Below are 24931 nucleotides of genomic sequence, written 5' to 3' on the forward strand. Positions count from 1 at the left end.
TAGCACCAATCAATTCCTGGCCTCAGGAGAACTATGCAAAACAGAAATAGTCTTTTAGTTTAAGAAAGTCCAACCAAAGGTAGCTACAAGTAAGGCTCTAAGTCTTCCTTATGACCTGAAGAAACACAAATACTCCTGAATAGACTGATTTAAGTGCTTACAGGTTTCACATTTTAACATCTGAGCTTGATGGGATTCAGAACCATAACTAATTTTTAATCCTTAATCTCCCAGTCACAATGAGCTTCTGTTTTCTAGATTCCTGCTGCGGTGGTTTTTGATTTCCCGCTCAGTCAGTCAAGCCTGGATCATTCCCAGGATATGAAATTCTGGGGTTTTTTCTGACCTTTGCTCACAGGGAAGAACGGGAGGTTCCCAGGCCAGCCAAGCCCCAGCCATGCAGGAACATCCACTTCTCTCTCAGCCTTCCCTTTGCCCAGAGCTTTCAAACTCACCCCTTCACCCCAGGCTTCTGTTTTCCTGGACACGAAATATGGAATTCCAGTGCTGTGAAAGAACTTTCCTTCAGAAAGGCTGCAAGGAGTTTTTACCCCCAGCCATTCCCATTTTGAGTGCTTGACACTCAAAAGGTTTTCTACATCAAACTCGAGAGAGAGCATTGGAACAAAAAGCTTTTGTCCCACTGAAAGGTGGTGCTGGGGAGGTGTCAGTCCTGGATACACCAAGAACAGCAACAGGGTAATTTATTTTTAAATGCTGCTTGGCTGCTGGTTTGTTTGGGCTTTAAAATGTGCATATCCTAGCAACATGAAATAATTAAAATTTAAAGCTTTGTAAAATATAATTGGACAATCTTGGCTATATGAAAACATTATATGAAAGCACTGGGGTTTTTTTTAATTGTTTAATATTAAAAATATTTTAGCAATTAATTATTGATTCCTATAATAAATAAAAAAAAGTACCAGATACATACTATGCAATTTCTAGTGTAGAAAAATATACAGGAAGAGCAATATAAATTTGTAGACTTATGGAAGATAAAAGTATGGCAACAAAAAACTTCTCTGGTTTACAAAATTAAAGCATAATCCCCAAAAGCAGCTCCCAGACCAGAAAAGAAATAATATAAATACAAACACATTCCTTAATAAAACTGAAAAATAACCCACAAACACCCCATAAGTTGTCCAAAACCCCACCAAATAAACCCAAACCACAGCTGCTTGACAGCACTTGATTACAAAAACATAGTGGGTTTCTGAGAAATATATATTTAAATCATATATGCTATATATTAAACATTGCACAGAATGCAGCATATCCCAAAATTACTGGTTTTGAAATTGTTGTTTTATGGAATCAACTAGCTTTCTCCAAAAATTAAAAATGTATGAATTAAACATTGATTTGTCTCCTGCAACAGCAGTTCATGTAGGGCTTCTGAAGGTTCTGTGCACTACAATAGTCCTGCCAGCATAGACACACAAGATCTTCCTATTGGCACTTGATCTCTAATGTATATTTTGTATATTTCTAGGCCCTTTAAATGCAATGTTATGTTTTGCAATAAAATAAGATATTTTTATTAGGTTTCAGGAGTCAATTAATAATAAACAATGTTTAGATTACAAAGGAAGGGAACAGCTGTTCTTTGGGAAAAGAAAAATGAATGGAAAACTAACAAGGAAGTCGTGGAATCATTCTGCAACACTTCCAGGTAGAGCAAAGATGGCATTTTGAACACTAAACAAAAAAGCTGTACTTTTTATCCAGACCACGAGTATATTTGAACATATCAAATTCTCCAACCATGGCAGCTCTGGAGATAGTTTCTATGGTCATTGTCTGCTCTAGAGCAGCTTTGATTAAAAGAGGTCACAATTTCTTTTTATTTGAACAATATTATATATAAATACTGTCTAAAATCATCCCTGTGTAGCATAGCTACACTCATTTCATCATGTTAAACTGACATTGTGAGCAAAGTCAAATTTGGAAGTACTAAAGGAAACCTTTAAGGTGCATATGGTGGATTTATGATATTTCTATTTACTCAACCAAGCCAAGACTAAAAACAAGTATTTCTGTGTTCTACATGGTTTTAAAATTTGGCTTCTATGATTCTTGTAGGAGGACTTCACTGCATGACTATGACCTTTAACTAAAAGCTTAAATCTCATGAAATATTCAAGGTAAAGCTTGAATAGCCAGTTTCAGACAATAAACTTGTCCCTCTTTGTGAAAGTGTAGAAGCACTTCTGCAACTACAAACAGCCAAGGTTTTGTGGGGTTTTAAGAGTGAAAACAACCAAACAGCAGTCAAAGCCTTCAGCTGCTGAAACACCACAGTGGAGGCAAGAATGGCATTTAACTAAGTCTTCCCTGCAGTAGCTGCAGAGAGCCAAATTACCTTTCCACCACCACCACCTCCTTCTCCTGGAGAGATTATTTCTTTCTGAGCCTGACTCTCCTCAGTAATTACATGAACACAGCTCCCAGCAGGCACTTACCAGCTAAGCCCAAGGCAGAGCCCTCCCTTTCCCTCTCCCTTAACTGGCATCACAGCACGAAAAGATCCAGGCAACTGTAAACCCAGACCTCTGCCAACAAGCTAGAAGACTGTGAAAAGATCACCTGAATATGAAAATTAACCTGTTTATCCCTGTCAGAAAACAATGAAAATTAACCTGTTTATCCCTGTCAGAAAACAAGAAAATCCCCCGGGTAAATCAAATCCAGTTATCTGTCAGGTGCAAGGCATTTAAACTTGCAAGGAATTACAGCTCTTGTAAATTGTAACCATTGTTCTTATCAGTATAAATCAATATTAGCATTACTTTCCACAGCATTTTCAAGTTATAGTAAATTACACTGCAGAAGTTAATAAAAATACTTGCAATGTTCACAAACACAGCCACAGATTTAAAATCTACAGAGTAACCTATCCTCCTGGAAGTGATAGGTTTGGCCCCGTTTCGAAGGTCACTTGTACCTGTAGAACCTCAGCTACACAGTCCAGCTGCAGAAATTCCACACGTCCCACCGGTACCTGCAGAATTCACCACACTTTCAGCAACTTGGGCTCATCTAAGCCTTCTCCAGGACATAGTTCCTGACTATCTGCTTTGTTTTGTACAGATCAAGCATCTGGGCTTTCACAGCAAGTTTGGTCCTCTCAAAAGTGTTAAAGCAAACGTGAAAATTAACTTGGTGAACTCAAGTAGCGCACAGAGTGTGGATAAAGCTTTCTTTGCCAGTTCTTTCTGAATACAAAATACTTTTGTTCATTAAAAACAATTTATTTGCATGTAAAAGGCTATTCTGTTAAGAAGTGCTGCTTCAGCTGTAGAAAACATAGCAATTTACTGGAATTCCACTTTGAAAATCCTCTAAAATGTCCAATATCCACATATACAGAGGTGCTCGTGAACACAATTAGAAGCAAGAGAACCGCATTTCAAAATTCACACTGAATGTGTTCTTTTCAGGTTAAAACAGTTGAAGAAATTACAGTATATGGGAGGGAGAAAAAAAAGAAACAGATTTTCCAAGCCATTTCAATTTACTGTAACCAGCTTGTTTCCTACTGGTTTCCTAATGGATCTTTTACACAGGATTAAAACAGCTTCATTTTGCTTTTTCATGTGCTGTTTATGGCACCCAGAAATACTTCTTAATAGACTGGTTAGCTCATGTACAACACTCACATCATACTTTCCTTGTACAGAAATTTCCCTGCACTCTAGAGAAATGCAAGGGTCACTGGTCTTCATTCCAAACCATTTCCTGTTGTGACCGTGGATGTGCCCCAGGGTTCCACGTGAACAGCAGCAGCCTGGAGTTCAATAAACAGCTACAGGGATGTCTCTGACTTGCAGATGTACCACCAGGGAGTTCAAAGCAATCACTGGCAAATATTTCCTCTGAGGAACTCAATTAGTCTCCTCCATTATTAGGAGCCTGATCATTAGGAGGCACACATGCTCTGGTTGGCAATGATCTAAAACTGTTATTTTCTGATAGAAATAAACAGGGGAACACAGGGCATTTTAAAAGGCACACAATGTAACTCTTGTGGCCAAAATCATCAAGTAAACGATGCTATGATTTTGTAGAATAAAATAAATCTCCCAAGACAAGCCATTAAAAACCATCTTCCCATAAGTGAACAGTCAGAAGGGCAAGCTCTGAATTCCTGATTAATTCCTTGCATTCTCACAAATAGCCTAAATCCAGAGGAGTGCTCAGGAAATATGCAATTAAATCAGAATAAATTGCAGAATCTGTTCTCAAATATAACTCTTAAATCATGAAACCTCCATAAAAATAAAAAAAAAATCTCAGGTGAGTGTTTAGTGGCAGCACGTGCCCAGGTAGGTTGTTTTTTTTAGTTCTACTCATGCAATTTTACTTTAAATTAGTTGAATTACTCTTTTCAATGTCTTAAACCATGTTCTTTATATAGGTTTGCAAAACTTTCTTCTTTGCAAATATCAAATAACTTATTACTTATTGTTTGTTCTCTTACAGAGAAATCTTTCAAATCTTATGCTGTTCAAAGCTTACACTACACTGTGACCACAGTGTCACAGCTAAATGAACAAAAGAGTGAAGCTTGAGACTTTTTAAATTAAAAAAAAGTAATTCAAAAGGACTCCACAAATGCTATATCTGCATTCTTTCTGGGATAACTATAAAATGAGTTTCAAAGCATTGAAAATGCATTAAAATATTACTCACAATTAATGGATCTCGTCCCATTGTAATAACAGTTCTGTTCACCGTGCGTAGTAACTGAACCATTATTTCTTGAATATGGTGATAAGTTGAAGCCTGCAAATGAAAAAATCAGAGTTTTGATATTAAAATCATATCCCTTTGAAAAGTAAGAACCAATTATTTCCATTTTGACAGTTCAAGTTGTACAATATAACAGCCCTATTGAAAGAGCAACACTAATTCTTCTTGCTCACGCTGCTCCTTAGTTCCAGCAATTTCAGTGGAATACTCATATTTGATTTCAGCCCAATTTCAGCCATTCTACTGCACAACTGGTTTTTGTTTCCAACAGTCACTTCCCATCTCTCACTCAAAGGACTCCTGTTCTCCCCTTAACTCAGCAGTCTGTAGCTTACCCCTGGTGCAGTTCACGTGAGTTAATGTGCAAATTCTCTCACAGCTGCCCACATCTGTCAGTGCTCTCAGGACAGGCTGGAGCTCAGCTATGTTCTTAGCTGGCAGTCACAAGTACAGAGCTATTAAAGGAGAAAATTGTCTTCATTTACCTGAGCTGCTCTGGGAGGGCACAAACTGGACATGGTCTGCCCAAGTACTGCTCTTGTGCCTGAAGGACATTTGATTATTTATTCTAAATCCCTGAGCAAATGGGAATGACTTTCTGTTCACCAGTTTCACTGACCTTACTTTGATCACACAACTTGGGAAACCAGCATGCAACAAGAAAGAAAAAGTCTAAACAAATTTATAGTAGAAAATTGTATTTAGCTTACACCAAGACACTTATTTAACATCAGATAGAGCATGGAAAGGACAATCACAGAAGCTGTGGTGAGCTCTTAATAATATTTTAGGTAGCTGAGCCACAGTACCATCCCAGGAGAAACTGCTTCAGGTTCTGTTTTGCCTCTGAGTCAGCCAACATCTCCTCTGCTTTCTCCTATTCTGATTGCCCTGGATCAGGCCACACCTCGAGACAGGGACCTTCCTCACATCTGGCAATTTATTTACCATTACCACTTAGTCCTGCATCCTGTGACAATGACACACACAAGCTGAAGTGATCTCCTCATCTATCACAGTATTTCAGAAGTTGTTATATTCTATAAATGAACAATGTAGTCACAGAATAATTTGTGTTTGGTGTTTCCTTCTTTAAAGTTCTCTGGTGCAGTCCTATGTTTATAACACAACAACATTTGAGAGTGCCCACACAGAAGACACAGTTGTTGTTTTCATAACATTGTTTACCACTATAATTAAAAAAAAATATAATCAACCACCAAAACTGATAAAGTATGTAGTAGCACTTAGCACAGGGATGTAATTTGTTCATTAATTTCTATTTAAAAAAAAAAATCAAAGATGAGAGCTCATATAAGTTCACTTCCATATTTCAGTATGTGCTATACCATAATTAGTAACAGTTCAGAACACTGCATAATGAGGTTTAACATTTAGCCCTGACTCCATCATTAAAGATGAGCTCTATTCTTAATTCACAAGTAGCACATAACAAACCTCTCCTGGAAAGACTATTACATATGCTCAAGCACACAGAGGTTATTTTCTGCTAGACCTTTGAATTTTCAGAGAAACATTAGCAAATGCAATAAAATGGTTTCTCTATGAAACTGAGACTCCCTTTCTTCTTGATAATCTAAGAAACAATCAGGCAGTCAATACCAACATTGATAAATTACCAAGAACTATTTCCACACATTGTCAATACCTGAAATTTTCAGCTTTCATCTTACAGCTTCTAGCTTCAGAAGATACTCTAAGAACTAACTGCAACATGAAATGAGCTTTTTCAGATCATATTTCTCTTCACAGGGATGACATGGGAAAACCCACCATCATTTGGCTTCAGTCCATTGATTAAGCATACTATTCTTTTAGGAGCTAAATTGACTACTTGTTTCATATATAAATGATGCCTTGGAAAACACTAATTGTATTACTCCATTTAATTAAATATGGTGCTCAAAAATGTTTGTCTTCCCTGTCGAATAGATTTGCCAAAGCATGGAACAACCAGAGTTCATGCTCTGTAGGCAGGTCAGCAGGAGGGAGTGCTCTCACAGGACTCAAACACCTTCAGGTTCCTTCTTGGGCTGGATAGCACAGATTGGCACACATGTTAGTTAATAGAAAATCCAAACCAAACAAAATTTCACTCTCTTTCAAAAATATCTGCACAGGGTAAAAGAAGACAGTGTTTGACTTAGCTTTCATCTTCTATTTAAACTACTACAGGATTGGGGAAAAAAGCTATTCTGTTTTTCAGAATCTGAGTCAGCCCTGTACTTCAGATTCTGATGGTGTTTTCACTTATTTGGACAGTGGCACACAGGACTCACTGAACGGCTTCTTGGGAATTACAGCATTATGCAACCTGTACTTGAGATACCCACTTGGAAACACTTGTGTCAGTTCATTTCAGCTGTCCCTGCTCTGTCCCCTCCCAAACTGTCACCCAGCTCTGCCCTCCTCCCTGGCATGGGGCTCAGTGACAAACACAGGGGGCCATGGCACTGTGCAAGCACCATTCAGCAATAACGAAAATTACATTGCTGCATTATCAACACTGGTCTGGTCACAAATCTAAACCATGGCACTCTACGGGCAGCCACAGAGGAAACGAGCTCTGCACAAACCAGGTCCTGTGTGCTCACTCTCTGGTGCACCCAGCTCTGTTACTTGTATTCCTTCTTTGACACACATGTAAATAAAGACACATATAAAAGAATGACAATTTATTTTTTTAAACAGTAACTCATAAGCCTGCATTGTTCTGACTGAAGTGTCTCTGCAGAAGACCTTAAGGTAATTGGACCTGAAAGAACATGCAGAATTCCTGACTACATTCCTGTGAAATTCTCATTTGCTAAAGCCTTAAGATCTGCTTAAGATAAGTTAGGGAAATGCTTAAAAAAATTCTTTACAATTCTAAAGTGTTTCCTGGCTTGTTTGCTAGTGTTTGCTGAACAGCTTAAAATGCAACTGCTGCCAATTACTGACAATGCACAGAACAAGAAAAGATTCTTTGTATCTCTTGCACTTACAGTCTTAACCAAGATTCCACTGTAGATTCCAAGAGAAAGCATTTACTATTACATTTAATTTTGTAAGCACTATAAATAAAAAATTGTTCTGATTCAGTAAATATTAAATATAACATATATGTCAGATTAGGCCTTATGAGGGACTGCCAGGTTGCATGAAACAAAGTGTTGCAAAGAGGGGAAAGTGAAGTGGTTTTAATTAAAACAGAAACAAAAAAATCACTGATTTTACCACGACCTTCATCAATGACTTACTTGCAGTTCTGAGAGTTAAATGTATTTCACAGGTGCTTGAAGCACAATCTCAAACTACAAAGCTAATTTCAGACATGATGTCCTGGTTTAGGGACACAAACAGAACAGACAGCTGGGGATAGAAGCCTCATAAAGTCACCCCAAGACATATGATGAAGTTAAAGCAATGCCATTTACATCCAGAAGTTTTTTTCCTGGAGAGGAATCTCAAAATCAAGCCTAAGCAGCTCACTGAGATGCCCTACAGTGACTGTCTAGTCATAAAAATAAACAAACACTGCACAAAGCAGAGATTGTAGCTACATGCTGGCTACCTGCAGAACCCAGCAGAGAGGCAGCAGCTGAAGAAAACAGCATTTGAACAAGGGTCTGATGATTCCTATGTTCCCACTTGCTAAACAATGTGAGGAAAAACAGTAGAGCTGAGATGGTAATATAAAAATATCCTTTTCTTTGACAAAGAAAAAGCATTCTCCAAAAATTCTGTAACAACTTCAAAGATCACTTCACAGTATAAATTTGCACCTTATGAAACAGAACACCTACAGCTGTTTTTTTTCTCACCTGTCCTTTGTGTGCATTCTATTTCTGGTGATTTCCACAGAATAAATGTAATGCAAAAATATCAAAGTTAAGTTTCCAAAAAGTTCTGAATACTAGTCTGAAACCAGGTTTCTCCACTGAGATGGAAAAAACAGATAAAATAAGCACAAGACATTGGTGTTATTAATACTGTGAAATGATTCTGCTGCTAAAGGCTGAAGCTTTCTCCTCCAGCAGGTCAAATCATCAGTTTTCTTAGAAAGAGGCTAAGAAATGCAGGGAATGAATTGTTGAATAGAAAGCTGCATTCGTTTTAGGGTTAAGTGTAATCCCAGCTGAAATAATTTGGTTAATTATCAAACTAACTGTCTGTATCTAGATCACTGAATAAAGGCAACCTAAAAAATAACTTAGCCATATGTGAACCCTTTCATTTGCCTAGAGGTTACAAAGTATTTACTGCTGCAAGGCAAATACAGCCTCGAAACAAGATTTCTCACTTTAGCTAGAAAATAAACATGTGTGTTACACTCCGCATAAATTTGTAGCAGCTCTTGAAGACAAATCAGCAAGTGTGATCCTTGGATGCTGCTGTGCCCCCTTCCTCTGCTCCTTTTTCCTCCTTCAGATGTGTCAGCTCAATAGAAGATTTTCAGTACTGAAGCAGGATCAGTGTTTGGTGAAAAAATGAGATAACAATCCATGGATTCCTCTGTCAAGGAAGGAAAGAGCTACAAATGATGGCCACGCATTTGCTCTTGTGGTTACAAAGCCCAGTGCCACAGTTAATGACACATGCTTAATATATTCTAAAATCCATATTTTCTCTGTACTGCCAGAGGCAGGCTGGGTATGGACTTTCTGCAGCAGAAGCATCTGTTCTTTTGCTGATATCCCAACTATTCTACAATATTTCTTAGGAAAATGATGCCTCTAGAGGGCCCAGCATGTTCTGATACCACTGCTGGATTTAAACTTACCCCAAGGGGCATTTCTCTTTATATCAGAAATGCATCAGCATTCACTGCAAGCACAAACTGTAGAAAACTGTGACCCGATCATCTCACAGAGAATCTCCAGTTTACCTTCCTGGAAAGAAACTACTACAGGAGTACCACTTCTGGTGAACAAATGTATTTTTTAATGCATGTGTTTTAAATTCTCAGCAATTATTCTGCTTTTCTGCATAATGTTCTCACTCACACAAAGATGAGACACAAACCCATATTTTCAGTAGGCTTTAATGAGTCTTTTACATGTCAGCAACAGCTGCTATGGACAGCAACTGTTAAATTCAAAAACAAACTTCATTTGTGTGGTACACACAGAGGAAGTATTATTCCATCTTGCTTTACAATCCTGTTTTACCTTTTAAAGGATACAGTAACAAGACCAGTTACTTTGCATTGCAGCTCTGAGAGGATAAATTCAGTTTTTGCCCTATCAGGCTTTCACCATTTATCTTAAGAATTACATTTCAAATTCAAATGTTCCAACATTTCTTTTGTATCCCCTTGGATACAATCCCTCCTGAACTGCTTAAGTCTAAACCAATGAGGCAAATAACTCATAATACACATGGAAAGACTGCCCTGTGCAAACTGAAAAGCATCAGCAATATCAAAGATTTTATGAAATCAAGATATATGCAGTAATGATTTCATTTCCTGGGAAAAGATCCAAGGAGCCACAGTGAAAAACTCCTAAAATTACAACTTGCCTTAATCCAAAGTCTGAAAAGTTTGGAAGTATATATCAGAAAACTACAGTTGAGGAAAAATCAGCACATATTCACAAGTTAAGGAAATTACAGCTTTCTTAATGTAATTAATTATGATGTTCCCTCAGAATAAATCCCTCAAATTATGGAGAAGCTTCATTGAATAACCTACTGCTCATTAAAAAGTGAGGGACTAAAAAGTTCATTCAACATACTCTCAAATGAGGGAAAAAAAAAAGAACCACCCAGATGAAAATTTCAGTTTTCCAAAATGTCAGAAGTCTGATACAGAAACTACAGTTTCCAAGTTAAATATTGTAAAGAGCAATCTGTTTTACCCAGACCTTGCTGAAAGCAGAAACCATACCCTCCAATATTAGTACAGTGAAAAGCATTTATTTCAGAAACTACAGGAGTTTTTATGAAAGGAGCAAGATAAAATTTGAAATGTATTCTGTATAATTAAAATAATTATAGAATAATCAAGAAGTTGTGGTTGGAAGGGACCCTGCAAGGTCATGTAGCCCAACCCCTGCAATGAGCAGAGACATCTCCAACTGAATCAGGTTACTCAGAAGTCAGTATTCATCTTTAATACCTCAACTGCCCTTTGGTTAAAGTTTGTGAAAAATAGGAGAAAAGTTCAATTTGCCACTGACTTGTACTAAATATTTGAAACAGATTCATCATCATAAATAATTTACTTCCTAATCAGCTCAGGCTTTCTACAGACTTGGGCTCTCTACATCATCATCAATACTTACAGGGTCTTGACAGCTCAGAACCTCCAGGATGCTATTAAGTAATTCAACACAATACTTCCTCTCCTGGACCTGGAGCTGCTGATCCTCCTTCTGTTCCAGTAATTCCCTCAGCTCTTTTGTAATCACAGGAAGCAGAATGTCCCTGCATTCTGAAAGAAAGTAAATTATCTTAACAACAAGTATAAATGAAATACTATGTGCAAAGAAACCCTCCCCCAAACACTGAAACACAATATGATTTTACAGCCACTGTCCCAGTGTGGAATTGTTGATTTTCCAAACATGCCTTGGGAATATTCCAAACTTGTGTGGTATTTTCATAAGTCAACAGTATTTTCATATATCAAAATCAAAAATTACTGATAAAAATAATTTCCTTTAGTTAAATACTGAAAGCTGTTCAGCTTATATCAAACATTTGGGGACCAATTACCCACTCACATACAAAAAATCTTTAAATTAATTGTGTGTAAGTAATGACAGGATTTTAATGTAAGAAAATTACTGTATTAACTTCTTGGTGAAAATAAGACTCAAATAGCAGAACAGAACTATGTGCATTATTTTTGAAACATATCCTCTAAAGGCACATAAAAATGCAGACAAAGAAAATACTCTAATGAAAGGCCTGTCAAGCCTGTGATAGTGAGAGCTGTGCATACATTCATCCTTATTTAAATTTAAGGACACAAATAAATTCCAATCTCACATGTACATTGACTTTTTAAGAGAGAGGTGCTTATAGGAAATATCAGGAGTACAAGATACACAAAATTGAAATAATTCTAATGACAGCAATATCTATCCAGGAATAAAAAAAATATATACTTTTTAAAAGAATGATTTAGAGCACCTGGACACACAATGCACTCCCTGATACACAAGTGCAGGGTGAGACATGGTGAAACTTCTTCTAATGTGATTTACAACAAGCCAGGGGCTCAGAATCCCCCCAGAATAAGGGGTTTAGTATAGGAAGACAGAAGGGAAAGAAAGACAGGGAAGGGAAAGAGAAAGGAAAGAGAAAGGAAAGAGAAAGGAAAGAGAAAGGAAAGAGAAAGGAAAGAGAAAGGAAAGAGAAAGGAAAGAGAAAGGAAAGAGAAAGGAAAGAGAAAGGAAAGAGAAAGGAAAGAGAAAGGAAAGAGAAAGGAAAGAGAAAGGAAAGAGAAAGGAAAGAGAAAGGAAAGAGAAAGGAAAGAGAAAGGAAAGAGAAAGGAAAGAGAAAGGAAAGAGAAAGGAAAGAGAAAGGAAAGAGAAAGGAAAGAGAAAGGAAAGAGAAAGGAAAGAGAAAGGAAAGAGAAAGGAAAGAGAAAGGAAAGAGAAAGGAAAGAGAAAGGAAAGAGAAAGGAAAGAGAAAGGAAAGAGAAAGGAAAGAGAAAGGAAAGAGAAAGGAAAGGAAAGGAAAGGAAAGGAAAGGAAAGGAAAGGAAAGGAAAGGAAAGGAAAGGAAAGGAAAGGAAAGGAAAGGAAAGGAAAGGAAAGGAAAGGAAAGGAAAGGAAAGGAAACTATAGATGTCTGGATTTTGCAGATGAAGCAACAGAAGCAATCCATGCAGATTATTCTTATTTGAAGTAACAGCTCCAATCTACATGAAGCCAAGAGAAATCATGTCTGAAAAGCAGAATAATGTCTTGCCTCAGAAAGCATCTCTGCTCTTGGTAACTATTTCAATAACACTTATTCCAAGCTCCAAGACAAATTTAACACAATAACTAAATTACAAACTCACCAGTAAGACAGCAGTTAAAGAATACATATCAATACAAGAGCTGTTTGAACAGCAGCCTATAAATGAATTTCACACAGCCTACAGTTCCTTTGTGTGCCCAATTCTGCACAGACACGCTGCCTGCACTTCCTGCAGGCCACAGACACCCTCTGCAGCAGAAACCAAAGGGCTGCACTCACAAAACACAGAGTTCAGCCCAGCAGCAGGGGATACCAACACTCCTAAAGCACTTCTGTGTGGATTTGAGTTCATGGACACAGAGAACACCTCCCCTCCAGAAGTCAGGACTGGCAGCTTCGTGGTCACCAGCTGCAGACAGCAAATGTTATAAGTTTTCTGAAACTGAGATGTAATTCAGTACCTAGAACTTTCTTGATTTGCTCATATGAACCTCTTCTAGCTAATTGCAAATACAACAAATGCAGTGCTATTAGCTTAAGCCAAAACTAAACCAAAGAAACATCATTAGCAACAAAAATGGTTACACGCAATACATAAAAACTTGCTGAAATGTGATAGGACCTTTTAAATTAAGGGTTTCTATATTCAGTTAACGAATAAATCCAAGTTATAAAAGAGATTATTAGCTCACTGCTTTTGAAAAACCTAGTAAACAAGCTTAAACTCTGTTTTCACTATTACCTGTAGAAACTGTCCTTCAACAGTCTAAGGTTATCCAGGGGGGAAACAGTTCCTAATATGATCAAGTCAGAATTTATTCATCAAGATTCTGACAAACTCCAGAAACATTTAAGCTCTATTTTGGATATAGCACTTATTGCTAACCAAGTTCCATTTAATGGTGCTCAGCAGAAGGACCATAAGTGTAAGAGTCTTACTGAAAGATAGCACAGATTGAACACATTTTGAAGTGGATCAGATGAAATAGAAACATGAAATGGACTCACAAGCCAAGCAAGCAGTTCAGGCTGGATGTAAGGAAACCTCTTCCTCACACAGACAGCCAAGCAGCAGAACTAACAGGTTGCACAGTCTCTGTCCTGGAACAACCTGGTCTGACCTCAGAGCTGACCTCGTGCTGAGCTGGAGGTTGGACTGGATGCATTCCCAGATTCCCTCCAAGTAGTCTTCAGCTATTCTGTAATGGGTTAGTTGCACCACCTAATTAGTGGCTTGTCTTCATTTTCTTCTGCCTTCACTCAGAGTCAGGATTAAAACACAAAGGTGATGAATTTCTTGCGTTCAGGCTTGGTTGTTTATTAAATCTTATCTAAAGTACAGAGAATTCTGCAACACTTCAAGCTACCAGCTAAAAGTGAGCAAAACGGAGGTGAATCTAGCTAGGTACAAGGTCTTTTAAAGCTAAACAGTCCAATAGAGAACTAACACATTTATTATTTATACTTTTGACCCGATAACCAAACTCCTGTGACACACAGTGCAGCACTAACTGTCCAACCAAAAACTACTACCTGAAAGCATGAAGAAGGAAGAAGGCAGAAAGAGACAACACCCCAAAGCCTCCATTTTGTTCCATACTTACTACTATACTCTAAAACCCAAATTCAAACCCCTTCACTTCTATTCTAATTACACACCCGTGTAATTCTAACTCTATCCCTTACCCCCAACACACTTAAATTTGGAAGCCTTTTCAAAGGCCTCGGGTCAAAAGCAGTGTTCTCCTGGGGATCAGTGCCAGAAAGCACAGAAAAGTTCAATCCTTGACTGCCAAAACTGATCATCAGTGGTGGTGAGGCAGCAGCTTGGTGCACTGCAAAAATGCTCAGGAACTGAACAGAGAAGACAAGGACAGTGAGTAAGTGCCACAACACAGCAAGAAATTTACAGGAGATCCTGAATCTCTGGAAAATGGACAGACACTGTCAGAAAGTTAGGAACAAAGCTACATGTATGCCTGTATTCATGAATAATGGCATTTTTTGGGGCCTTGTCATTTTTTTATCCTTGCACTCAAACATCAAGGTGTCCTATATCAGAAGAGATGATGTCAAACTCATTACTCCAAAGACAGGTAGCAGTAATTGTCATTTCTTCTTATTTTAATCCCTAGCACTTGCACAGCATCTGTAGTGATGCATAAAAACTGCTTCACATATATTTCACCTGTATGGAAACGCACATACAATAAAATTTCTCTTTCCTGGTCTCCACTCTGCTCCATCCCCGTGCTCCTTTCCAGATTCTCTGACTGTGTGCAGGATATGCTGAAGGAATGATTCAGCACCTGCTAAACCCCACGTTTCTCTACAGCACTGTGGATCCCATACACCACTTGGCAGTAAACCTCACCTGCATCCCTCTCCTTACAGCAGTTCTACCCGTGCAACTCTTTGTGCCTCAAGTTCTCTGCTGTCAACCTGCTCTGTATAATGTACACTTTGAATTAGGATTCATAACTTACTCTAACAATCTGCAACAGACACAGTAACAGCTACAACTAACACAACATGAAGATGAACTTATTTAGGCAAATACTTTCAACCTTTCTGTAATGACAGATATACAGATTCCAAATCAACAGCAGGTGAGAAATTCAGCTGGTGATTCTTTCCCCATAACTATCATTCTTAAAAATACTGCCTTGAAAACACTCCCACTTCAAAAATCATCAGTAGGGAGTGCTATGCTAACAGGCTGTTCATAAGAGCAAAGTTCAGTCACATTACATTATGTGATATCTCAGCCACTTTTCACCTCTCACAAGGAAGATGGAAGGTTCTTTGCACTTTCCAGTTTCATATCTGCCAGGATAAACATACTTACTGCTCTCACTCCTTCAAAATAATATCCAGCTCAATTTTAAGATATTAGATGTCCCTTTGAACTGACAGTCCAGAAATACAAAAATTCCTTTGGGTAGCTTTCAAAGTTACTGGGAGCAACTGGATAATAAAAACCTATACCTAATGAGCTTTATTTAAGAAGCAAAGTAAGCTATTAAACTGAGCAAAGTCATTGATCAAGAGGAATCCTGTCTTCTAGATAAAGTACATATTTAATTTCTCATACAGAAAATAAAACCCTAGGATTCAAGGTAGGTGGTATGGGTATTTTAATCACCAAATTACATCTGACTTCACATGCCAGTGATACCCATTTGATCAATAACCAGGAAGCATAGATGAGATCATGACTATCAAGTTGCACCATACAGCTTAAAGAGGAGTGGAAACAAACTATATTGAATTTAAAACTCCTCCATACCAGCCTTCAGAGGTCACATAAAGCTTCCTACCAGAATTCAAAATGCTGCTGCATTCTATAAATGCTGAGTCTATAACTCATTTAACAACCACACACATGTATTTTGGTAAAATAATCAAATCTTTGACATAATTTGTCTTCCATATAGAGCCATTCCATCCTCTTTAAACATGGAGAAACAGGGCTTTTTGCATAGACCAAATTTTCTTATTGTACTGCTGAGGCAGAAGATACAATTTGTTTCCTCCAGTTTTTAGAGCTAATTACTCTGCAAGCTTCAGTAATCCCAGTTGTACTTGGCAATTAAGATTGAATCCGTATTTGATACATACAGAATCTCTTAAAAGGACTTAACATATGCAGCAGATCAATTATTTACAGGGCATTTTTCCAATGTGAACAATGTGGTAGTGTCAAGCTATGTGGAAATTCAAAAGTTGTTTAACTATTCTTAGCTATTATTCTTCCTTTAAAGGAAAATTACACCTGACATTGATACTAATATGAAAAAAATCAATAGATTTTAGTAAGAAAATTCTTTGTTTTGGTGTTAATTAGTTTGGTTAACATTAATGCTTTATGTCTATATTTTTTGACTGGCTGCTAGATAAACCAAGCTTGTTGATTATACAGGAGAATTACTTAATTTTGTAATGCACTTCTAGGACATTACTCATAAACAGAAGAAAAAACTAATTAGGTTTTAGAAGACTCCTACCAGTTAAAACCATCCCATATGAGGATGAATTTCCAAGATATTCTGAAAAACATATGCAATCAAAGCAAATTAAAAAGACTAGTATTTGTAGCCTGATCTCAGCCTGAGCCTGCAGGTAGACTAAAGTAAGGATAAACCTGTAGTTGTGTCTTTGTACCTGTGAAAACCCAGCTGGAACTATTTCACTAGCACATTACATAAAATATGAAATCCTTGTACTATCTTGAACTACTGTATAAATTTCTGATTATAATACTAAGGTATCATTGCACAAGTAACATAAGGAAAATGAGCCAATATCTTGTTTAAACATCAGCAATTCACTGGCCTGGGAAAAGGAGAAAAAATATTAAGAAAATTGCAGAAGACTGTAATTGAAAAAAACAGCTGAAGTAAAACTTTATGTTGATGATTTAGAGTCACCACTGGGTGCACCCTCAGCAAGGCTGCAGATGGCACTGAGTTGGGCAGGAGCGACACCTACCAGAGGGCAGGAAGGCTCTGCAGAGGGACCTGGCCAGGCTGCCTGGGTGGCCAAGGCCAGCAGGGTGAGCTGCATGAAGGTGAAGGGGCAGATCCTGTGCTCCAGGCAGGAGGGGACCTGGGGGTGCTGGCTGACAGCAGCTGAACGTGAGCCCAGGTGTGCCCAGCTGGGCACCTGGCCTGTCCCAGCACTGGTGTGGCAGCAGGGCCAGGGCAGTGAATGTCCCCTCGTGCTGGACACTGCTCAGGGCACTGAACTCTCTGTCCAGCCCTGGGGGCCTCGGGCAAGAAAGGCACTGAGGGGCTGGAGTGAGGCCAGGGAAAGGGTCTGAGCTCAGTCTGATGGGGAGTGGCTGAGGGAGCTGGGGGACCCAGCCAGGGGAAAAGGTGGCTCAGGGGGGACCTTCATCCTCTACAACTCCCTGAGAGGAGAGTGTAGAGAGGATGTTGCTGTCTCAAGTAGCAGAAACTGTCTCAGGGGTTGTCCAGTCCTGGCACAGGATGACCGATGGAGTCACCACCCCTGGGGAGATTGAAAAGATGGGTGGATGTGGGGACATGGCTGTCCAGTCCTGGCACAGAATGCCCAGGGCACTGATGGAATCACCACCCCTGGGGAGATTGAAAAGATGGGTGGATGTGGGGACACGGGTTAGCGGCAGACTTGGCAGGTTGGTTTTACAGCTGGACTCCTTCTTAAGGGTCTTTTCCAACCTAAACAAATCTCTAAGTCTGTGATGAAACAATTCACATTCTCACACCTCCTTCCATACCCCAAGGAAGCTCAAGACAGACAAGGGAGAGATATGGAGGGGGCAGAAGCCTATTTAAATACTAGCTGCTTTCTTTTCTGCTTGATAAATAATGTAAGAACTTTGCCAACAACATCTATTCTTCTTTAATGCTCAAAAGCATGAAAAAGCCCAACTGTTCTGAGTTCTTTTATTCTAGCTGCCCCAAACTTTATTTGAACACATAAAACATCAAAATACAGTTTGAGCATCTTGCATTTCCTTCATCAAGGTCTGTCAAAAGATTTAGTATTATGCATATTCATCAATCCCAAATTCCAACACATTTCTTGGAGAGGTTCCCTGGCAGCACCTTCCTGAATAAGGACAGGTAGGGTAATTGTCATCCAAGATGGAGCAGTTATATGTTTTCTCTTTTGGGTTTGGTAGGGTTTTTAAACCCTTCTATTCACCTTATTCCCTTTGGAAGATACCTAATGATTTCTTATATACCAGGTAAATTAAATTCAAACTCTTAAGTCATTAATGCAATCATGTCATTAAAAAAGACATTTGGGTCTCCTTCAGCAAAAATCACAGACGGGTTTCATTCTTGACTGCCTCATATGTGCAGCCAAAATGGTAATAAAGATTTAACACCACTTTTGTCTCCCTTAGGAAACACTGCTCTTGATTCCCTGGCAAGCCTGTAGTCATATCCATCTGTTAGGATGGCTTCATGCCCACTTAAAGACTGGCATGCCAATTTAATAAGGACATAGGTGTCATCTGAATACAGATTTAGAACAAAGCCTTAAAAATAAAGCCAGCGAACAACATTCTTTCAATGAGGTGAGACTTCTGATGGCAGCCAGTGCTCAGTTAAAGCATTGTGCTTCCTCGAAAAGGACATCTGTTCACAACTGCAGCAATCTTCCTGTTAAAACTCTTCCCTCTTCATTATTTGCAATTTAACTCTTTGCTTTACCAGGAAGCCCCGAAGTAAAGATTTCAAAATGGTATATTTTTCATTCATTGTTAAATCTAAATTAAAATTTTACAGCTTAGTTAAGAGCCACAGAGAAGGAAGTACAGTAGGTCACCTACAGATTCTGACAGCACTGCAAGATGCAAATTCTCTTTGCTTCCTGGAGTGTAATAGGAACATGAAGGAAAGAAACACGAGGGTCCTGTGAGGCCAGCACACAACAGCTGCGGGCAGTTCAGTGTCAGCAGGTGAGGCAGGACACAGACAGGTACAGCACCAACAGCCCCAGCACACCCCTGACCCCAGGAGCAGCTGCACAAGTGTGCACCTGCCAGGTGTGTGTTCAAGTGTCCCAGCTTCTGAGGGGCTCAGTAATGCCAGGCATTCCAGGGCAGCCAGAACTTCCGACACAACCCTGCTCTAGCTCAGACAGCATTTCCAGCACTCGGTGCCTTTTCCAGCTTGCAGTCCTTGCGGTCTGCCAGGCTGCAACACAGCCGTGTCAGCACATCTTCTCTGGCAGATTCAGATCTTTAAGGTCCCTTCCAACCCCGGCCACCCTATGATTCCATGAATTTTGACAAATTCCAATTCTCATGTTTCCTCATTTCATTTTACTGACCCCCAAGATGTGTCATTATCAACTGCTTTATTACGGTTTTGATCTCTCTTTTCTATTTGAAGTAATTGTAAGCCGCATTTTACACATATGTTTAGAAGCTCGTTGTTAAAACTAGTTCACCTAATTTGATTTCCCTCCACATAACAAGACTTTTAAAAAAATTTAACTAAAAAAATTTACAGAAATGTCATAATGGGTCAAGTCTCACAAAAAGTTATCAGCTGCAATATCAAGCATGTCTCCTACTACAGGGTAATGGCTTTAATCTACATATGTTCATAACAAATGTATGCAGATAAATACCAGCAGATATGTTTATGCCATGCTCACCTATACCAAAACATTGCAGCAAAAGAGCTGGCAAAAGAGGAATATTTGAAATATATGACTTGTAGTGATGTTTTAGAGGTAATGTGCCCCTGGGGGGAAAAATAAAAGGCTAAATACAAAATTCAAGACTGAATCTACAGGATAGACTGGGTTTCTACATAGAATTTTTTTAAAAGGAATATACGAACAGTGAATATATGAACACTAATTTCAATTTTTTTCTCAGTAGCTAAAAGTAGCAGTCACATGCATTAACACTCTGTAAGTATTTTTTAAATGTTGAGAAGTTGCATTGAACACAGGCAAAGGGGAAAAAAAAAAACCACAAAACCCCCACAGAATCCCAAAAATTTAGACTTAGGAACTCTTGTCAGTAGGAACTAAATAGTAAGATAACAATAGTAAAAATCAATATCTGCAACTCAGTCCTATAATAATTAAACAGAAAGATGCTTAATCAGAAATTACTCCTTCTACTGACGATTTAAACCTTTTGTCTTAATAATCCTGAATACAATATATCAACACAAACTAGCAACATTCAATTAGTGAAATGAAATGAAGTATTTCACAGGTAAAATTCTGTGATGTGATTATGGGTGTGTGCAAGTACCTGTCTTGTTTAAACAGCAATAGAATAGAAAGAGTTCTTCAGTGAGGAAGAAAAAATTGCTACAGTCTCAGCATTTCTTCTGGCATCTGGCAAATTAACCCCTGGTGCTAACATATGTCTCTTGCTGCTGTTCTTCCAAAATCAGCAAGTGGTTTGCATATGCTGAACATGCAGCAGCCGTGTCTGGAGCCACAGTGAGCGCAGGGCCAGCGCTTCCAGCCAAGACACAAACTCCATTCCACCCTGCCAGTGACCATCTGTGTGCCCTACTTAGAGCTCCTGCTCTTTGGGGTGATCTCCGAGCTCTGCTGCAGCAGAATACAATGGCCAAAGCACCGCTACCAGAACACGCACGTTTCATCACGCGTTGAAGCACTTTATATTCATTTCATGCCAAGAAAAAACAGTTCTCTCAAGACTACTCTTTCTCAGATTTCAGCATAATGTCAGTAAGGCCCATCTTAGAATAAACATGTAGTTCCAAATACTATAAACTCAGCAACGTTAACTACAATAAAAACTCCAAGTGATTTATGAACTTCTGTATCTTAAGTTGCTATTTTCTCAGAAACAGAAAGAGGGTGGGGGAATTTTGGCAATAAGTTTCCTAAAAATAAACAAATGAAACCTGAAAAGTAGTTTTACACAGAAATTAAGCAATTCTAACCAGACTTTTTCACAACAGGGAGACAATAATCCATTACATCCTATTAAACAGAGTGACAGATATGACAGAAGTCAGTTTCTTATATCATAAAAGAGACTCTAAAATCCCATTAGAGGTATTTATATGAAACAAAGCAACCATTTCTTTCACTTTGATCTTTTAAAATAAAAAATATTAAGTAATTTAAAAGCAAAGTGTCAAAAATTAATCAGATTTCTTGTTCTCTGACCAAAAAGGACTTAATATTTTCTAAAGACAAAACTGCATAAAAGTCTGCTCACACATCCTGTTAGAACATTCCTGAAAGTGCACAAGCAGTGGAAAGCATCCATCATCCTCCACTCAGCCCCTCAAATACCTGTACCCCCATAACCTCTCCAAGCTGTTAGTTTCAGAGCGGGAGCAAGAAATCAATGCCTCTACAAAAAATGTGGCAATGTAATTTAAAGGCTTCTAAAAGTGCTTTAGTACTGCAAGGTGCTTGAAGATCAGTTGCAGCAGAGGTGCACGGGACCATTTCCTATCTGATGAAAGCACTCCACCAGTCGACAGTGGAAATTTTGAATGTCTGGGAATACCTAGCAATAAATTCAATTTACCCTCAAGGTTTCCAACTTCAAGTTCACATGTAACTTATTTAATAAAGGCAAATTTCACTGGCTTTAATTTTTTTTTTTCTAAAACACTTTCCCATGTTTTCACAAGTCTGCTTCTTTAGAAAATGCTGTAAATATCAATGGGTCAAAGAATAGAAATGCTAGTATATGCAATCCAATTGAATTATATAGATAATACCTCTGGGAATGGATGTAAATTAATTGAACAACTGCAATGAACTACCTGGAAAGAGACTAAAATCTGAAGGGAAAATGGATAATCTGAAACATACGCAAATTAATAGACTTCGCTGTAATTAGCAGTGAAGTGAAATATATTCCATATTCATGGCAGAAAAAATACTACCTGTTCTAGAACAAATGTGAACTTTGGTTAATGATACTGTTGGCAATCTTACCTTAATTATCATGCTGAGATAGCCTACATGTGCTTTCATTCTTGTAAATGACCTTCCAGCTCATTGAGTGCAGTAATGAATCAGGAGGCATCTACACCCTACACACACTTGGTTCTCTACCCAATTAATTTTAAAATCAATTGTATTTAAAGTGGAGCAAAAAAAGCACATTTAGAATTTTCTATTTTAAGCCATGGCAATGTAAATGAAAAAAGATTTGTGTGCTATTTACCGTGCACATTATTACAACAGCACAGTACAGAAATGTTTTCATACCACTATAATATTATATATTATATAATAATGTATATGATAGTAATGTAATAATATTATGTTATATATAAATATAGATACTTAGTTGTGTATTGGTCTTTTCACATTCTTCTTCTGCCTGCACTTAAACATGATGTGGATTTCTCCCCCTACGGCATTACATTGTCAAGGTTGAAAACAAAAGATAAATGCAAATAATAAAAATTAAAAAAAACCAAACCAAAACAAAACAATTTTGATAAAAAACACCCTGTAATTATTAAAAGGATGATTTTCTGTCATTAGTAATGTAGGGGCATTTGGGTGAAAAGAAAGGTATAAAGATCATTACCAAACAGAGTAAATCCAATATTAAATACCCTAAAAATACTTGGGTAACACCACTGAGGCAACAGGAGCATTGTTAGTTGGCCATTCTGTGTTAGAGGAATGACAACTTCATGGAATGGTCTCAGGAAATGGAAAATATATTTGCAAGAGTCTATTTGGCCCTGGCCAGGTTGCACCAAGGATGCTGTAAAGATATACCTGCCACTCCAGTGAGAAAAAACAAAATAAGAAAGCAAAGTTGTCAGTTTCAGGCACTTAAAATTCAAAAATCATGACAATTCTAAATCCTACCTTACCAGCAAGGAGCTGTTTTACTCTGTCACTTCATCAAATTACCAACACGCAAAATGTTTAAATGAATATTTTCTAGTTAGCAAAAATGTTCTCTTGTTAGCACTATCATAACATAAATCATGATAGTGCTAAAATAATGTGTCATGATAAAGCTAAAACAAACAGGGTATATTTTAGTTTTATTTTAAAATGACAGCAACTAGATTTCTCTATTTTGGGCAAGTGCATCTTCAGAAGACTTCTCTTGTTTTAAACTAATACATGAAAAAAAAAAATCCATTTCCCCAGACTCCTCTAAAAAGAACACAGCTAAGTATTATTATATAATTATATACCAAGTATTACTATATTAAGTATATCAGTAAAAACATTTTAAGGTAGATATTGCACAATTAATCCCCACAAGCACATAAACAAGGAGTGAATTTTTACATTTTACCTAGTAGATACACTTTAACTGCCAATTACCAGTGCAAGTTTGGATCACAATACCCAGATATACAGGATATAGATGAAACAGCAGGGCTGGCAAATCAATCAAGTGTGATATGCTGCCTTCATGCTCTCAGCTGCTTGGCTCTGCTGTCAAGGGTGTGATGTTAGCAAAATATAAGAGAAGGGCTTCTGGGCAATACATTTTTTAAATCTACAAATTAAAGACTAAATTAATCTACTAACTACCTGTCGGGGAAAAATTGAAATGTATTAATTATCTGGTCAGCACTATGCAAAACCCACCATTTATTGGTTTTATAAAAGGTCCCCAGAATTAGAAATCCTCCTAGCAAAATTTCTTATTCATTATTACTTTAAAAATACAGAAACAGAAACTGTGTCCTCTTTTTAGAATTCACAATGCATCCTGAGGTAGACATAGCCCATGACAGACTATCTATTTATTTCAAGACATCAGACAAGCTGCATTTACAAGCAGCCAGCAATATATTATTATTATTATTATTATTATTATTTATCTGCAAGTAGTAAAAGCTTTACAGAGTATTTTGCATTAACAGACCTCAGCTAAAGGAAAAGCCTGTTAAACACATGAAACAAGCACCACACTAAGAAAAACTATAATGAAAGCTTCTTGGGAATCCAAAATCCACTTTTTTCTCTTCTGGAACACACAGAGGGATGCAAGAAAGGAGCTGTAGGATGTGCACAAGTTTTTTTTTGTAAGCTCAACTGTTTTCCTTCTGAATCTTTATTAGGGTTTATTCTTTATTATACAAGCCTGGGATCTGCTGTCCTGACCATCACTCCTGATCTGTGAACCAATAATAATTGTCCTTCAGTGAGACAAGCTTCTTTAAAGAAAAACTATTGACCTCAAAAAAAGCTTATACCTTACTTAATTTCTCAGGATTAAACACAGGGTAGCTGACTGTACTCTAGTAAGATCAAGGGTTCAGGAGAGTGCTTTATTTATGCCCAAGAGTCTTTCACTCTTGTGAGAGGATATTTTTCCTTCTGGTCTAAATTCTGCTCACCACAACACCACAGATAAAACTAAGTCTGATTTTAGAAGCAGCAGCAGTAAAAGCAGCTCATACTGCAATGACGTATCAGAGCCTGCTTGTAAAACAGAAGTACAGTCAACTAACCAGAGCAAACGGTGAATGTAGGACTAGAACTGTTTGAAAATTAATTAGGATCTGCTCTTATTAGTTTGGATCAGTGTCTGGATATACCTAAGCTGTAAGTACTTGTATTTCAACAATTCAAAGCAAATGTGAATTTACACATAGTTAAAAAATCACAGCTGTTGACCATGAAACTATTAACATAAAGATAGGTGAAAATATTACTTAATTTAATCGAAACAATAAAACCACCTACATTATTTGCTTGACTTTTTTTTTTCCAGGAAATATACAATGGTCTTAAAACACAAC

At 37.8% G+C, this 24931-nt stretch overlaps 1 protein-coding gene across 1 annotated transcript in view; it reads right to left on the reverse strand.

The window, feature by feature from the left end:
• The window catches only part of DOCK2 (dedicator of cytokinesis 2), a 157473-nt gene that overhangs the window by 90556 nt on the left and 41986 nt on the right, over nt 1-24931 (reverse strand). The window contains exons 26-27 of the mRNA XM_062502407.1: nt 11052-11200; nt 4705-4797 (exon numbers count right to left, since the gene is read on the reverse strand). Of these exons, the coding sequence (XP_062358391.1) occupies nt 4705-4797; nt 11052-11200 (242 nt within the window). The remainder of the gene's footprint in view (nt 1-4704; nt 4798-11051; nt 11201-24931) is intronic.

The sequence above is a fragment of the Cinclus cinclus genome, chromosome 14 (assembly GCF_963662255.1).
Source record: "Cinclus cinclus chromosome 14, bCinCin1.1, whole genome shotgun sequence".
Taxonomy (NCBI): domain Eukaryota; kingdom Metazoa; phylum Chordata; class Aves; order Passeriformes; family Cinclidae; genus Cinclus; species Cinclus cinclus.